This window comes from Orycteropus afer, unplaced genomic scaffold, assembly GCF_000298275.1.
Source record: "Orycteropus afer afer isolate SDZICR_OR568_19922 unplaced genomic scaffold, OryAfe1.0 scaffold00052, whole genome shotgun sequence".
Taxonomy (NCBI): Eukaryota; Metazoa; Chordata; class Mammalia; order Tubulidentata; family Orycteropodidae; genus Orycteropus; species Orycteropus afer.
Window position 1 is genome coordinate 3,643,847 of NW_006921639.1, and position 17,813 is coordinate 3,661,659.

The following is a 17,813-nucleotide window of genomic DNA, read 5'->3' on the forward strand; positions in this document are numbered from 1 at the left end:
GCTGATTGCTCTTCTCTCTGGCTTCCTGGCTTTTAATCCCCTTTCTCCTGCTCTTCCCGCCTGCTACTTTGGGCATCCCTGAGTTGTCTCTCCTCACCTGTAACCCTGGGGCTGACCCATACATGTGGCCAACTCCGAGATTGAATGAACAAAAGATTCATTGTGAGAGAGGAAGTTTCCTGTTGCCCCTGGAGGTTTCCTTGCTCCTTTGGGCTTGTTTTATTTATTTTTGGCCTAAGTGGAGAGAGGAGTCCTTAGGTAGTCTGAACAGCCAATGCACTTAGCTACTAACTGAAAGACTGGAAGTTTGAGTGTACCTAGAAGTGGCTTCCAAGAAAAGCCTAAAAATCTACTTCCAAAAAAGTCAGCCATTGAAAATCCTGTGGAGCATAGTTCTACTTTGACACACATGGGGTATCCATGAGTTGCTTAAAGTGGAGAGGCTGCACATAGCCTTTCTGGAGGGTTTCTGTCCCTGAGGCAAGGTCAACAGCTATTTAGACTCCTTGAGCTGTGGCCTTGAGAAGCCCCCCTTTGCTGCCCCCTGCCCAGTTCAGAAAGGAAGACACTGTAAAAGCCTCCATATTGATGCCATTAAAAATAATTTATCACACTTTCCTGGGTCTAAATCAAGAGAAAGTTTGGATAATCCCACATGCTCTTAGTTTCCAGACAAAATCAAACACTTTGTTATCTACCCACGGAGCCTAACACAGCCATGATGACCACCTGCCTCTCAGTGAGGGTGACTTTCCTGGATGGTAGTCAGAGAAATCATCATTAAATAGGCTTGAAAATCATTTGAAAAGTGTTTTATTTTTAAAGACATTACATAAAGAAAATTATCAAATTCACTTCAAAATAGAGTAATTCCCTATATTACATCCCCAAATATACATATTTATGCCATTATAATCATTGCATACAATTTCTTATTCTGCTATTTTCACCTAGCTTGTCACATTGTTTCCATTTTCCTACAGTCTCTATAATTTACATTTTAATTGTTCCATATTATTCCATTCCTGTAAAATTAGATTTCAATTATTCTGTTATGTCAATACACCACAGTCTAATAAACCATTTCTTCTAAAACTAGATAATTAAGTAGTTTTCAAGTTTTAACTATTTTAAATAGTGCTGCAGAAAACATATAGATTATTGTTTGCTTCTGATTAATTGTTTCCTTAAGATAAATTTCAAAAATTAGAATTACTGAGCATGGCATAATGCTTTCCAAAAATCATTCTTTTATTTTTTGAGCTTTCTTTTGTGGTTGTAGGGAAACTTTACAGAGCAAATTAGTTTTCCATTTAACAACTTATACACATTTTGTTTTGTGATATTTATTGGTTGGAATCCCCACAATTAAACAGCCATCTTCCTAATTCTTCCCTGGGCTTCCCTGTTCCATTCTTCCTACTTTCCTGCCCCTTTCTGCCTCCTGAGCTTTGCTTTTTTGAAAATGTTGTCTTTTTGGCCTCTAGGTTGATTGTTCTGAGGAGTCCATTCCTCCCTGGTGTTACTGTTTAATTTGTAGGTTTATTCTTTGGCTGAAAGTTGATCCCAGTGGGGGTGGAGGGTTATTCAGTACCAGTCTTGAAGGATGTCTAAAGAGCACAGTCTCAGAGGTTCCACTAGTCTCTATGACCATTAAGTTTGATCTTTTTCGATTTTTAATTTTGTTCTACTTTTTTTTTTTTCCTCCCACTCTGCCTAGGACCTTCTATTGTGATCCTAATCAGAGCAGTTGGTAGTGGTAGCCGTGCACCATGTAGTTCTTGTCTCATAATAGTTAGAGTCTGTAGTTTGCATGGCCCATTAGTTCTTTGGACCAATTGTTTCCTTTTTTGAACTTTTTATTGTGATTTGGATGAACGTTTACAGAGCAAGTTGGTTGTTGAACAATTGATACACATTTTGTTTTGTGATATTGATTGATATCTCCACAATGGAACAGCACTCTTCCCACTTCCTCCCTGTGTTTACCATTTCTATTTGTTCTTTCCCATCCCTTCAAGCCTTCTCAGTTTTATTCCTGAGCAAATATTACCCTTTTGATCTCATATGATTGACTATTGGAGGGCATTTGTACCTCCCTGGTTCATCTTATAGACCTGTCTATCATTTGGCTGAAAGTTGAGTCATGGGGGTAAGTTCACTTCCAGGCTTGAAGGGTGTCTAAGAGCCATAGTCTGGAGAATTCTTCCAGGCTCTGTCATATTGTTGAATGATGAGAGACCCTTTTTACTGAGAAACTACAGAAGTATAACAAACTAAGGGCCATGACTAAAGCAGACATTAATCACAAAGATTAATTTTCTATTTTTTCTTTCCTCTCTCCTTCCCTCTATGCAAATAGAATAGCTGACCCTTTCCTGGACAATAATTCCTTTAGGACTGTTTTCCTGCTTACACATTCCTTTGAGCATATGGCTTACCTCCAGGGCCTGTTTCAGCTGATAACTGGGGTTTATGGTGGCAAGACAACCCTGAGAAGAGAGACACTGAATTTGGAGAAACCAAGATAAAGAGGAAACAGAGACATTCTTGGCAGTCCGAGAGGCCTGAGTATACTCACTCACACATTCTCCCCTCCTTGTAGAGTTGATCTTTCTGAGCAGGAGCAAGGAGCTTGAAAACTTCTCCTGACCAAGACTAGTTTGATATAACTAACCAGAAGATTAACAGAAAAGTCACAAGGCAAAGACTCATCCCCAAAACAAGAAAGCATTATCAGCATTCCTCAAAACCCCCCGTACCCCTTAGACCAACTCCCTTTAAAAATCCTAAGCTTTTCTCAGCTTGAGGAGACAGACTTTTTAAAAAAGCAATTCTCTCTGTCTCCTTGGGCATAATCAATAAATCTTTTGCTTCAACCTGTTGTGGTGATTGACTCTACTCACAACAGGTGACTCTACTCACAACAGGTGGTAAGAACCTCCTTTTTCCTGCATTAATAAGTAAGTCTTTTTGTTGTTGTTGTTAATTTTGAGTCTTGCTCTATATTTTTCTCCCACTCTATCCAGGACCTCCTATTTTGATCCCTTTCAGAGCAGTCAGCAGGGTAGCTGGGCACCATCTAGTTCTGTTTTCAGTTTTGTGATGATAGTGTTCATATGGTCCATTAGTCCTTTAGACTATTATTTTTTTGTGTATTTGATTTTCTTCACTCTTCTTTGCTCCAGATGGGGAGAGATGAATAATTGTGCTTTACATGGCTGCTCACAAGCTTTTAATATCCCAGTGAGCACACCAAAGTAGGATGTAGAATATTGTCTTCGTTGACTGTTATGCCAGTTGACCTAGATGTCCTTCAAGATAGTGCCCTAAGCTCTCAAGCCCAGTGACTCATTCTCTCAAGATGTTTGGTTATGGCTAACAAGTTTTCAGAATTTCCTTCCCCCCACCAGTATGTTCTACTATACCCATGGACATATTTGAAGCACATTCAAATACACATGTAGAAATATCCTGTTCCATGCCTATATATACTCTTGGGTATACTTCTATTCACCTTCCCACATCTATTTAGCTTGCATGTCTACTTACATACATATTCATAGACTATTGTTTGTTTTTACTGTTACTGCATGATTGTGCATGTAATAATATTTGCCTTTGTTGTTTTTTACCCTCATGCAACTCTCAATGTCTTTTGTGCTGACTGTCTTCTTATTGTATCCCACTTTTCTCTTTATCTAAGTTAATACGTGTGTGTTTAGTGATTTACCATCCCTTCCCCTACCATCTCTGATAACCATAAAAGAATATTTCTTTCTGTGTATAAACCTTTTCTTAATTTTTATAACAGTGGTCTCTATAATATTTGACCATTAGTGATTGACTTAATTCACACAGCATAATGTCCTCCAGGTTCATTGATGTTATGAACTGTTTTATGGATTCTTCATGTTTTTTAATATTGCATATATGCTATTGTGTGTATGGACCATAGTTTGTTTACCCATTCATCTGTTAATCGGCATTTAGGTTGTTTATATTTTTCTGCTGTTGTTAATAATGCTGCTGTGAACATGGGTGTGCAGATATCTAACCATGTCATGGCTCTTATTTCTCTAGGATACATACCTAGTAGTGGGATTGCTGGATCATAGGGTATTTCTATTTCCAACTTTTTAAGGAAGTGCCGTATCATTTTCCATAGCAGTTGTACCATTTTACAGTCCCACCAGCAGTGTACGAGAGTTCCAATCTCTCCATACCCTTGCTAGCATTTATTGTTTCCTTTTTTTTTTTTTTAACTCTGTTATTATTGCTGGAGTGATATCTCATTTTGATCTCCATTTCTCTAATGGCTAATGATCATATTTCTTCATGTGTTTTTTGGCCACTGAATGTCTTCTTTGATGAAATTTCCATCTTCTGCCCATTTTTAAATTGCATAGTTTGTCCTTTTTTGTTGAGATATTGAAATTTTCTATAAATTTTAGAGATGAGTCCTTTGTAAGACATACTGTTTCCAAACTTTTTTCCTAGACTATAGGTTCTCTTTGTACCCCTTTGATGTGCATAACTGTTTATCTTTTAGGAGGGTCTAGTTGTCTAGTTTGTCTTCTACTATTTGTACATTTTTAGTTATATTTGATAGTCTATGTATGCAATAAATTAGGGCCCCTAAGTTTGTCCCTATTTTTTTCTTTGCTGATCTTTATAGTTTTAGGCTTTACCTTTAGGTTTTTGATCTTGAGTTAGGTTTTCATCTTGAGTTAGTTTTTACTTATGGTGTGAGGTTTGGCTCCTGTTTCATTTTCCTGCAAACATGTCCAGTTTTGCCATTGTTTGTTAAAGAGATTATCTCTTCCCCATTTAATTGATTTCAGCCCTTTGTTGAATATCAACTCTCTCTAGGTGGATGGATTTACTTCTGGGTTCCATTAATCTATGTTTCTCTCATTGTACCAGTACAATTCTGCTCCATTAATCTATGTTTCTCTCATTGTACCAGTACCAGGCTGATATGACTACTGTGGGTGTATAGTAGGTTTTGAGATCAGGGAGCATGAGGCCTCCTATTTTGTTCTTCCTCTTTAGTAGTGCTTTGCTTCTCCAGGGTACTTTTTCCTTTCCATATAAAGTTGGTGATTATTTTTTCCATCTCTTTAGAGAATGCTGATGGAATCTAGATTAGGATCACATTACATCTGTAGATTGCTTTGGGTGGTATTGACATTTTCACAATGTTAAGTCTCCCTATCCATGAGCATGATATAATCTTCCATTTATGTAAGTCTCTTTTGCTTTCTTATTGTAGTGTTTGTATTTGGTTTTTCTTTTCTTTCTTTCTTTTTTTGGTTTAGATTTTTTAAAAAATCTATTAAATCTGGTTAAATTTATTCCTAATTATTTCATCTTTTGGGTGGGTCTTGTAAATAGTATTGCTTTCTTTATTTCCTTTGCAGAGTTCTCTTTGTTAGTGTAGAGGAATCCAACTGATTTTTGTAGGTTGATCTTATACCCTGCCACTTTGCTGAATGTTTCTACTTCCAGTAGTTTTCTTGTCAAGGCTTATGATTTGCTACGTATAGGATCATATCTTCTGAAAATAGAGATAGTTTTCCTTCTTCCTAATTTGGATGCCTTGTATTTCCCTTTCTTGCCTTATTGCTCTGGGTAGGTGTTCCAATACAATATTGAATAGAAATGATGTTAAAGAGCATCCTTGTCTGGTTCCTGCTCATGAGGGAAATGTTTTCACTCTCTATTGGGGAAAATGTTGGCCATTGGTTTTTTGTGCATGCCCTTAATTATGTTAAGAAATTTCTCTTCTATTTCTATTTTTCTGAGAATTTTAATCAGGAGTGAGTTTTGGATTTTGTGAAATGTCTTTTCTGCATTGATTAATATGAACATGTGATTCTTTTCCATTGTTTTATTTATGTGGTGGATAGTTTTACAATGTTACTGACAATTAAGAGTACCATTCTTACTACAATGTAACCAACACTGGGAATTATTTTCAGAGATTTTTGGCTTATTTAGTTAGATGTGAGAACATGCAATGAAATTATCTCACTGGCCTTGAGGAGAAGCACTTTCTTGAAAAAAACTAAAGAGCCAGTGGAGAACAGATTTAAAACCACTTCTTCCTTCCAAAATCCTGTGGATCATAATTTAATATTGTCCAGTACAGTGCTGGAAGATATACACAGTGGCCAACAATTAACTCCAGTATACCATTAATCATGAATATGGTGGAGGACAGGGCAACATTTAATTCTATGTACATTGGCTCAACCATGAGTCAAAGCCAACTTAAGGGCACTAACAACAATTTATCTTGAATGCAGTAAGGCATAGTTCCCCAAGTGTGGTACACAGACCAGCAGCATCACCTAGAAGCCTGTTAGACCTGTGCCTCCTTGGCCCTATCCAAGACCTATGGGATCAGAAGCTCATGGGGCAGAGCCCAGAAACAGGGTGTTCACAGTCTTCCAGAGGATTCTCCTGCACACTCAAATTTGGAACACTGAGAGTACCTCAGAAATAAGAATACCTCAGAAACACACTAGCCCCTGAATACTAAACCATGAAAAAGGCTAGGAGATTAGGTCAAAATTTAAAAGATGTGACTTTTGAAGTTTTATAGATTCAGGTCATACTCTTGGGCCACATAGCAGCAGAGTGACTTATGGTCTCAGGCCAGACCCTCAGGTTTTGGCTTCTGTGGGGTCTAGCCTGGCCCATGTATGGTTGTATGTCCATGTCTGGCTGAAGGATGCCTCCCTGTGAATGCATCCCACAGATGCTGGAGAATCCTGCCAGACCCACTGGTACCTTCGGTTCACTGCTGCTAGTAATGGCATGGTCCCCATCACAACCACCCGGGGCTGCCAGCTGAGCCCAATCTGAGGTATTCTGTGTACACATGTATCTTTTATGCTCTGGAATCAGCCAGAGAGGTGATTGAGATGGATTTTGGGAACAGGATTACCTGGCTCACCTAATAGTAAACTTCTGTCCCCAGGACAGATACAACTGCACACTTATTTGGGTTAGGGATGCTGAGCATAATTTTTTGAAGCTATCACTTTGCTCAGTCACATCAATTAAAAGTTCTACTATGGACTCTGGCTTGTCCTCCATAGGTTCTGAAGTGTCACTAAGCAGATGGTGCTGGCAAGCTTCTGGATACCACCTATGGAAGAAGATTTGAGACATCATCAGAAAACAGAAGCTGTCTAACTGAATTGATGAAAGCAAATGATTTCATAGGAACTTTCTGTTTCTCTTCCCAGAACTGAATCTTCAGTTCTTTCTAACCACAGGAGACAGCCAGGAAGGCAGGGAAGTAGAACTGGCACAGGAGCTGTAGATCCAGAGAGATGTTCTGAGTCAAAAGGCCTACATGTGTTATTCATTAATGCAACTGCATCTGCCCTGCTGCTTATAGGAGAGGTTTCCAGGAATGAGTGGACCAGCCTATGGCATAGGCACTTCCCATCTAAGGAAGGCATGTTGTCTTCAGACTAGCCAGGAATTAAAATGTCCCAAAGTATCCAGTACCTCACCATATTGAAAGGCAGAAGCAATCAATGAAGGAATTTTTATTAGTTGCCATCGAGCCACCTCCTACTCAAGGCAACTTGGTGGATAACAGAATGAAATGTTGTCTGGTCCTGTACCATCTTTATGATCATCGGTATATTTGAGTCCATTGTTGCTGACTCTGTGTATTTTGAGTGCCTTCCAACCTAGGGGCTCATCTTCCAGCACTATATCAGAAAATATTCTGTTGTGCTCCATAAGGTTTTCATTGGCTAATTTTTAGAAGTAGATCACCAACCTTTCTTCTTAGTCTCCCTTAGTCTGGAAGCTTTGCTGAAATCTGTCCATCATGGGTGACCCTGCTGCTATTTTAAATGTTAATGGTATAGCTTCCAGCATTATACCGACATGCAAGCCACCACACTATGCTAAACTGACAGAGGGATGGTGGCAAGACAAATGAGGGGAGCACAAATTATAAGGAGCATGCTGGTATCTGCTTGGCTAAGGTAAAAACAGCTACTGATTATGCCCAGCCAGGCCTCAGCTCATGAAAATGGATGGAACATGGATAAATACACATGAGTATACACACACATACACACATGCACACAGGCTTTGGAATGACAGAGTGGTTGGGCAATCTACTTCCGTAGCGATACCATTTCAGAAACCCAAGAAGGGGTCACTGTGAGTCAGGTCTGACTCGATGGCAAATAACAACAACAACAAACAACTCTACATCTCTGTTTCTGCATCTGGTACCAGTGATAAAAGGAAGGGAAGGATCATCTCTCCAAATAACTGAATTGAGAAACCTCTCTCATAACCAGTGTCTCTTGTCTCCAGGCCTTGTATGGGCACACAAAGGCTGTTACATGCCTGGCAGTGTCGATCACCTTTAGCCTCCTGGTGAGCGGCTCCCAGGACTGTACTTGCATCTTGTGGGACTTGGACCACCTCACACATGTAGCCCGCCTGCCTGCTCACCGGGAGGGCATCTCTGCCATAGCCATCAGTGACATCTCGGTGAGACCTTTGTTTCTCAGTGTTTGTGTCCTACTTGTGTCTGTGAGCCTTCATGGAAGCATGATGGACAATGTCCTGAGAAAAAGCCCCGGGGCAGGGAAGTGCTAACTACCCAGGATGATGAGCAGGCCCCAAATGTATGGCACATGCACTATAGGAGCAGAGTGCAGCCATCAACACACACAACACTGGGTCTAGCTCTTGCTTTTTGCTGAGGAGTCTGTTCTGCATGGCCATCAGGGAGATGGTACAGGAAGATTTGGCTTTGGTGAGGGTCTTCCTGGGCTTGATTTAAGAAATTCAGCTCATGGATTGCAAATCAGTGCTTGGCAGGTGCCTCTTATCACCCTGGCAAGGATCTCTGCTTGTCCCTCCATGCTGACTATCAAAGGTGATATATATCGTGTGTGTGTGTGTGTGTGTGTGTATCATGTGTATTGTGTGCCTCCCAACATTGGCATGGTCCCAGATGGCTCTGTGGGTCCTCAGTGACAGTGGCTACTACTTCACTGGGCACAGCATAGACAGAGCTTGAGGAGTAATGACTCCAGACAAGAACTTTCAGGATACAGTGGAGATATGCTCCTCAGAAATTGGCTCCTGAAGTAGATTGCCCAATCTTCCTTCCAAGGAGTGGCTGGTGGGTTTGAACCACCAGCCTTCTGATTAGCAGTCAAAAAAAGAAAGAAAGAAAGAAATTGGCTCTTGAGGAGCATTGCCCAAGTTTATGAGCTACTTGCAGTTGTTGGAGCCTCTGCCCTTGCATTCTACTAGAGAAGTCTAAAACTTCTTCATGGGGGCAAGGCTGGCTAGATGTAGGCCCAGTGTCCAGAGCCAAGGGAAGTCCCCATGACAGTCTATGTCATTCAGTATCTGTTAGGAGAGTTTTGTGGAAGGAGTCCAGGTAGTGAACCACTTAGTATGTGCTGGGAAAAGCAGTATCTAAAGACATGATTACAGTTGCCAAAGAGCAAAGAGTTTTCAGTTGACTAAAAACACAATTGACCTATGAGTTAGCTTCTAAGAAGTAAGTGCCCTGAAGAGTCTTGGGGTACCCTGGTTCAGAAGATGACAGGTTGAAGTGTTTGGGTATACAAACTGGGTGGCTAAGTAAGTGTCAGAGGGATGGACAGGCAGTGATTCTAGCTTGTATTGTTACAGGGCACCATTGTCTCCTGTGCTGGAGCCCACATGTCCCTATGGACAGTCAATGGACAACCCCTGGCCAGCATTGCCACAGCCTGGGGCCCAGAAGGAGCCATAACCTGCTGCTGTGTAATGGAGGGACCAGCATGGGATACAAGCCATGTCATCATCACGGGGAGTCAGAATGGCATGGTCCGGGTAGGTATATCTTGGGCAGAACCAAGTCATGGTAATGTTTTGATCTCTATTTTGTTCACTTCTTCCAGGGGTCCAAATCTGCAATTACACATTTAGGCCTTTCCAGACTTAGCGCCCACAGCAAGTGAGGGCAAGGCAAGGCATTTAAATTGAGGCTTAAATTAAGGCTGGTCCCTGTCCTCTAGCAACAGCAAATCTATATTCAGAGCACATGACAAGCTGTGCAAAGAGGCACTGATAAACAGGCTGAGGCCAGTGGGTAGGGCATGGGGTGTATAGAGGGGCACAACTGAGTGGGCTGTCTGTGGATGGCTGCAGGGAGGGCAAAGGGGCATTACGTAGGGAAATACGAGTGAATTAGCCACTGGGTGTCTGTCCTGTAAGTCAGGGAAAGAAAGATACACTTACACTTACACTTTCGGGATACAGTGGAGATATGCTCCTCAGAAATTAGCTCCTGAAGTAGATTGCCCAATCTTCCTTCCAAGGAGTGGCTGGTGGGTTTGAACCACCAGCCTTCTGGTTAGCAGCAAAAAAAAAAAAAAAAAAGAAGAAAGAAAGAAAGAAATTGGCTCCTGAGGAGAGTTGCCCAGGTTTATGAGCTCCTTGCAGTTGTTTAAGCCTCTGCCCTTGCCTTCTACTACTAGAGAAGTCTAAAGCTTCTTCATGAGGAGGGGTAGGGTGCTGAACTCCTCCCAAGCTGCAATTTTGAGCAGCCAAAGCTTTCACAGGAAAACTAAAGCCTAAATAAAGTTTTCCTGAGAATAAATTAGCATCAGAAGTAAAACTGAGGCCAAGCTCTACTTATTCTCTTAGGGCCCACGCAGGGTCTCTACCTTATCTCAAGGCATTTTCTCTTTTGGACAGATTTGGAAGACTGAGGATGTGAAGATGTCTGCTTCTGGGCACACGGTGGCAGAGGACTCCTCAGCTCAGCCTTCAAGCCCAAAAGGTACCTGCCCACTAAGGATACAGCTTGCCTGGACCTGGCATGGACCCTCCCTGCCCCATCTGTCCTTAGGCCTAGGCCACAGTTCCACCCAAATCTGCAGGCCCCAGAGAAGCTGAGAGGCTCTCAGGATTGCTGCTAGGTTTTCAGAGGGGAAGGGGATGTTGTCTTGACTGTGAGCTAGCTGCTGGTGGAATGTGAAGCAGTGGAGAAGCCCTGTTGAGTGTTGGGCCTCTACAAGCTCTGTGATGCTATTTGGCATGGGGACAGGAGCCATGATGGTTTTTAGGGAGTCCTAAGCTTTAGGGGGGGCTTGATTTTAGCTCACTCTCTGCCTGGATGACTCTCCAATGTCAAACTTCCCAGTCCAGGGCTTGGGCCCAGCTGGCTATTGGCCTGGCAGCTGGGCTGCAGATAGGAAGAAAGGGAGGACTTTGGGGTGTCCCAAGAGAAGAAGAAGTGGTCCTATCCTGCCTCAACCTGCCCCCTAGTCTCAAGCTCAACCACACAACTCTCTGTGGCAAGCTCCTCAAAAAGGGTCTGAGCACTGTCTGCATTAGAATCACTAGGACACTTATTAAAAATATAGATCTCAGGTCGACTTCCTCAACCCAACTTGCTGAAAAAGATTTTGGCAATTGGGAAAGAGGTGACAAGCTTCCCAGCTGAGTTTGATGTGCACCAAAATAAGAAAGCCACTATTCTGGACGAAGCCCTCTTTGAGTTGTAGCAGATGAGACTGTAGTAAGAAAATCTGTTCCATCTTCTACCATCACAGCCACTGCAACCACCAACACCACAACCACAGTTTAATTAAGGTCTATAGTGGTAGAAGGCTGACCATACATTCTTTATTTCTCACAGCAACCCTACCAAGTGGGTATTACTATGATACCCATATCATAGATGAGAAAACTGAGACACAGCAGTGTTCAATAATCTGCCCAAAATTATGCAGCAAGTTTATCACTACTATTATTGCCACTGCTGCCACCATAACACCCACAGCCACTACCAGAATGATCTTCACTACAGATACCACTGCTACTGTTATCTCCATCATCACCAACATCACCACAACCACTGAAATCACCACCTCCACAAAAATCACCATCAAAGCTGTCCCCACCTCGGTTACCATCACAGCTGTCATAACTGCCCCCACCATCATCTTCACCTTCTCCAATGCAGCCAGCCTTTCACATAAGCTTTGTCATCACCAAAGATTGTCTCCTGCTCCTTGGACCAGAGTTGAGTTGAGACATCTTTCCTAGGTCCTTGTGGTTAAAAGGGATATGTTAGTACAAAGTGAGAATTCTCCTGTATCACAGACCTTCTGGTAACCACCTGTTTGTTCTGCATTCTGGAACCTGTTATCATCCACCAAAGAGAATTTCTGGATTGCTGGAGGCTGCCTTCTGAAAAAAAACTGTTTTTAATCAGTTCATTTCTAAAATGCATCACATGCTCCTTGATTTATTGAGTCTTTCACTGAAGAATTTTTCTTTCATGTGACCAGGCACAGGCATGTGGTCAACCTCTCCTCTATGACAGGGCCTAAGCTGTGCCTTGGGAATCTCTTCCTGCCAAGAGATCATGATCCAGTGGCCTTTCTCAACAGCCTGAGCTGACTCAGAGCAGTGACCCCATGAGTATCCACAACCGCATCCAGCCACAGTTCACTAATCCTTATATCTCTAGGATACTTTGGGACCAGAGCATTGGTGGTAGAATTTTTGCCTTCCATGAAAAAAACATGGCTTGGATTCCTGGACAATGCACCTCATGTACAGCCACCAGCTGTCTGTCAGTGGAAGCTTACATGTTGCTATGATGTTTCTATGATGAGGTTTGCTATGGTGCTCTGGAGTTTGTAGACTAATGTACCAGGAAGAAAGGCCTGGTTAGCTACTTCTGAAAATCAGCCAGTGAAAACCCTATGATCACAATGGTCTTATCTGCAAGATTGGGCATTCTTACTTCCGTAGTGATACTGCCTCGGAAACCCAAGGAGGGGTCGCTATGAGTTGGGGCCGACTCGATGGCAAAACAACAACAACAACAATCATGGGGCTGGCCCAGGACTGTCCAGTGTTTTGTTCTGTTGTTTATGAAGTCTCTATCGAAGGCTGACTCAAGACAACTAACAACAACAACTTTGAGACCACAGAATCAATCCATCTCAGCATGAAAGGAAAGAAGTATAGGGCTTGTGTATTCTCAGAAACTCTAGACACTTCTTGTGAGAACTGGGGCCAAACCCTCCCCTCTTCCCACTCGGAGTAGAAATAGTACATGGTCTTTGTTCTATCATAAGCCCGAGAACACTCCATTTCAGTCTTGGGCTCAACTGCCCATTTCTGAAGCTATCAAGGCCCATTAAGCTAAAGGCATTAGCTCAGCCCATGGTTAGTAATGGATATCTGAGAAAGAAGCTGGGTGGTGAATGGATGGATATGCAGATGAACAAAGGACACACCAAGGCCATTCCACTGTATCTGGGAGTGCCAGCATCTCTGTTTCTGTTCAGGATCAGGAACTGTGATAAGGCTGTGCTTATCTGTAAGGGATCTAGAAAAATGAAAAGTAAGATAGAAGGCAAGAAACAAGGCATTAGACCCATCTCTGTCACCAGCAACTTCTCTAGGCCTCAATTTTCTCCTCTGTCAAAGGGAAGCATTTCTCATACTACCTAACTTGAGAGTGCTGATGACAAAAAGTATAGATGTAGACAAGAATGTGCTGAACAAAATACAGGTCACAACAACCATTTTCTTAGACTCCTATCAGTTTCTTGTCTGTGAGCACATGAGTTGATGACATTAGAAAACTTACAAGATGGTTTCAGACCCACAGGAGGCCCTAAGGAGTCCACTCCTTCTCCTCCTGATTGTCCTGATCCGAGGTCACCACTGCCTCATACAGTGACTTGCCAGGATTCTGATTACCGTTCAAAGCAGGATTCTGATGAAATGACACAAGGGCATAAACATTTCTGAAAATCAGCCTTGGCCACAGTTTGGAATAAACAAATTCATGGGCAGATGCTATAAACCTAATCCATTGAAGTTCTTTGTTAAGGAAGCATATTCTCCTACTAGTGTTCAAAACAATTTGGCTGTACAGGAACTAATATTGGGCACGACACATGGCATTTGCACATACGTCCTCTTGGAATGTATTGCTGCATCCCTCAAATGTCTTATGGTTCAAGAAACTAGATCTTTGAAGATATTAAAGATACTGCATTTGTGGGCAGATACAACCTGATTTCTACTTTGAATTCATTTGTCATTTGCAACAAAGACCAACCTCGTGGAGTTCTATTCATTTCAAGGATCACCCTCTAGATTAGGAATCAATCTGATACATTACAAGTACTTGAGAAAAGCTTGTTTGGAGTTGTGCATAAACTTTAAATTGCCTTGTTCTGCTTCAAGGCAGCACCCCCTGTACCCTTCTTGCATTTCCTGGCACACAGGGCTGTCTGCACAGAGGTGGCCACCCCAGAATAGCTGGAACATCAGCTTCTTTCCTGCCCTGACACCATTGGAGTGACTTTACTGGGCTTTGTCCCACTGGATGATCTCTCCATCCCACTCTCCACATGAAAGGAATTAGTGCCTGTCTCCAAATGCAGTCATTATAATGAGTGAAGTAACAATCATTGAGTTATATATTTAAAAAAAAAAAAAGTTCTCAGCATTTAATTATTGGTTGTGGTGTGAGAGGATTTAGATAAGTTGATAATGCCGACTTTATGCAATTTATTTTTACTAGGCAATTATGGGCTGCATTACATCCTGGCAGCAAGGTATTGTGGGGCATCTTATTAAGCATAAAGCCAGTAAACACTGATGAACAATTTTGCTGAACTAGGCATGCAATTTAGAAAGCAATAATACACAAATCCAATTTGGTACACAATGGATACCGCAGCACGTCAGCACATGTAACTATCACAGCCTGCAAATTAAATTGGGACGGCCCTTTTTGCAACAGCACAGGCCAAGATTAAATATATTTTCCCCCTCAATTTAACAACTTGCTGACCACAAATATGAATGTGTGTGTGTGTGTTTGCATTCCTATGTATAGATATGCACATGTGTAAAGCCATTCAGGGCTTTCTAAATATTCTCTTGGACTTTGCTCACAGGTCACAAGTGGGAGAAGAATCTGGCCCTGTGCCGAGAGCTGGATGTCAGTGTTGCTTTGACGGGGAAGCCCAGTAAGACTAGCCCTGCAGTGACAGCTCTGTCTGTGTCCAGGTAACTACCACCTGGTTTCTCCAGGCCTCCAGCAGAGGGCGCCACAGCCACCTCTAGGCAAGTCCAGAGGCCCTGGGCTCAGGCCACCTCCCTGCAAGAACCTAGAAGGGTCCCATACATGCCAGATAGGCGAGGTGGCCTGTGCAGGGCCCTAGAAGATGTTTTAAACACATACATGCTTACTCTCTTTCTCTTGAATATTATGAATTCATAAATTAATACAAAAAGTAGAATAGAATATATAGTTTTATAATTTTATTCTAAAGAGGAACTTTTGTCCTTATCTCCAATACTCATATAACATTTGATATCATGATTATCCTACATTAACAGAAAATGTCTTTTGAGGGCTCTAAGTTAACATGAGGCGATTGGTGGTTCAGTGGTAAAATTTTCACTTTCTACCAACCAGCCACTCCTCAGAAGCAAGGTTGGGCAATCTACATCTGTAGTGATACCGCCTTGGAAACTCAAGGAGAGGTTGCTATGAGTCAGATCCGACTCAACAGCAATGTGTTTGTTTTTGTGTATATGGAAGATTTGGGTTCAATTCCTGGCCAGTACACCTCATACACAGCCACCACCCATCAATGGGGGCTTGCAAGTTGCTATGATTCCAAACATGTTTCAGTGAAGCTTCCAGACTAAGATAGTCTTTTTTTGACTATGGTGGTGTTGGAGGACTGGGCAGCTTTTCATTCCATTGAGCATGGGATTGTCAAGAGTTGGGGGCAAACTCAACAGCAGCTAACAATATAGAATGACAAGTGTCAGACACTTCCCTCTGTATGTATTATTTTATTCCTCCCAATAACCCAGGGGAGGTAGTTACTGTTACTAACTTCCATCTACAACTAAGAAATTGCCTCAATAGATTGTTGGCCTTCAAGAGCCAAGTTCTTTCCTCATTGCCCTGGAGTGGGGCATTCTGGTTTCCATGTGGGAAACCACATTGCATTTGAAGTGCCAGGTTGAGGTGGGTGGGACTGGGAGGGTGAGGGAAGGAGGAATAAAAGTCCAGTACTGAACTCTTTGCTGGAGAATTTGAAATGTGTTCTGTCCTGAGGACTGGCTGTGTCTCTCACAGGACAGGGAGACATCTGATGATATTGGAGAAAAAAGGCAGGACCCAGCTTTGTTCCTTGGCGCCTGGGTTTCTTTCAGCTCCCCTTCAGTTCTTTGGGAGCCATTAATCACAGCTCAAAATGTCCCTGGGGTTCTGTAATGACACAAATAGTCTCACCCTTCATTCCCCTGTTTCCAAGAAGATGAGGCTAAGTGTGGGCAGTGGATCTAGAATTGAACCCCCATATTGCAGTTTCCTGACTGTTAAATTCACATGCTTGCCTTTAACACCCTTGTGTTTTCATTCTCTTCCCAAGAAACCAAACCAAACTCCTGGTTGGTGATGAGAAGGGGAGAATCTTCTGCTGGTCTGCAGATGGGTAGGAGGAAAGAGACAGCACTGGGCACCTCCTTGGAAGGCTCCAGAGCAGCAGCTGGTGTGCTCTGAGGGCAATGGCACCATGTAAAAAGCCCCAGTGATGCAGGACCTGAGCTTGGCTGCAAAGGAAACCCCAGGACCTCCCCCACCCCCATGGCAATCAGAGCCCACTCAACCCTCTCCATGGCCTCAGGAACTCCACCTTTGATTCCAGAAAGATGTGTTTCTACAAGAAGGACAAGAGCACACGTTGAGGGGCCTGTAGGCAGCTTGATGATAGTTGCTGAAGCTATGCTTCACAATAAATTACTCAAAGTCGTCTTATCAAAGGATTTATTGCACTGAAAAAAAAAAATCGTGTTGCTTACTGGAAACTGATGGAAAATAATAAATATGTTCCTTTTTTATTGAACTAACTCTTTTCCAAATGTGAGAAGTCTTTTGAGTTTAAAATCATTGCCATTTTCCACTTGGTTATTTGCGTCTTTCTGTTTAGAAAGGCAGAAAAGCCTCAAGGAAGCACAGCCCACCTTCAGTGTATTTCTCAGCCTATACCTCATCTCTCTTGGGAACTGGCTCCTCCCTTTGTCTTGCTCTCAGTGCAGGGGATCATGAGTGTGAGTGGCCACAACTAAGGAGGCTGTGCTACAGGGTGCTGCCAGAATAAGGCCCATTCTGGGCTTTGGGAAGTCAGCCTGTGTTGATGGGCCTGCCCCACCTCTGCCCCACTCCTGTCCACCTGTCTGCCCCATCTCCGTACCCACAGTAAGTGGAGAGTCCCTGCAAGCTTTCTCTCAGCATGCTCTTCCTAGTGTCCATCTTTACATAGAGGCCAAGAGTCCCAAGCCCACTTGTTGACTTTAAGCTGGAGCTCACTGTAGGGAAACCTTGACACTGTTTGACTTTTGCTTCCCATTTACAAAACTTATGGCTGATGGGGTAGTTAGATGAGCTCTCTTGAGAATTCCAAGTACCTCCTAATAACAGGAATTGGGTAGTCAAGACATCACTTTCAATCTTAGTGTCTCCTTCCCATCCCAAGTTCCATCCAAAACTCCTTGAGAGGAAATTCCCTGTCTCTTTAGAAAAATCAAACTCAGGTAGGTGCATGGGATCTAGGAGTGGCTAAGATACTTAGTTTCAATTCTTGTTTTAGTTGCCTGGTGCAGCTATAACAAAAAATACCATAAGTGAATAAATTGGCTAAAAGTCCAAATAAGTGTCTTGGCCATGTTGAGGCCTTCTGTGGAGCTCTCTTTCCTAGTTT

At 42.5% G+C, this 17,813-nt stretch overlaps 1 protein-coding gene across 1 annotated transcript in view; it reads left to right on the top strand.

Moving 5' to 3' along the window:
- The window catches only part of WDFY4 (WDFY family member 4), a 532,480-nt gene extending 515,929 nt beyond the window's left edge, over positions 1-16,551 (top strand). Inside the window, exons 57-61 of the mRNA XM_042780664.1 lie at positions 8,359-8,538; positions 9,700-9,882; positions 10,750-10,834; positions 14,991-15,102; positions 16,485-16,551. Of these exons, the coding sequence (XP_042636598.1) occupies positions 8,359-8,538; positions 9,700-9,882; positions 10,750-10,834; positions 14,991-15,102; positions 16,485-16,551 (627 nt within the window). The remainder of the gene's footprint in view (positions 1-8,358; positions 8,539-9,699; positions 9,883-10,749; positions 10,835-14,990; positions 15,103-16,484) is intronic.
- The last annotated feature ends 1,262 nt before the right edge of the window (positions 16,552-17,813 follow it).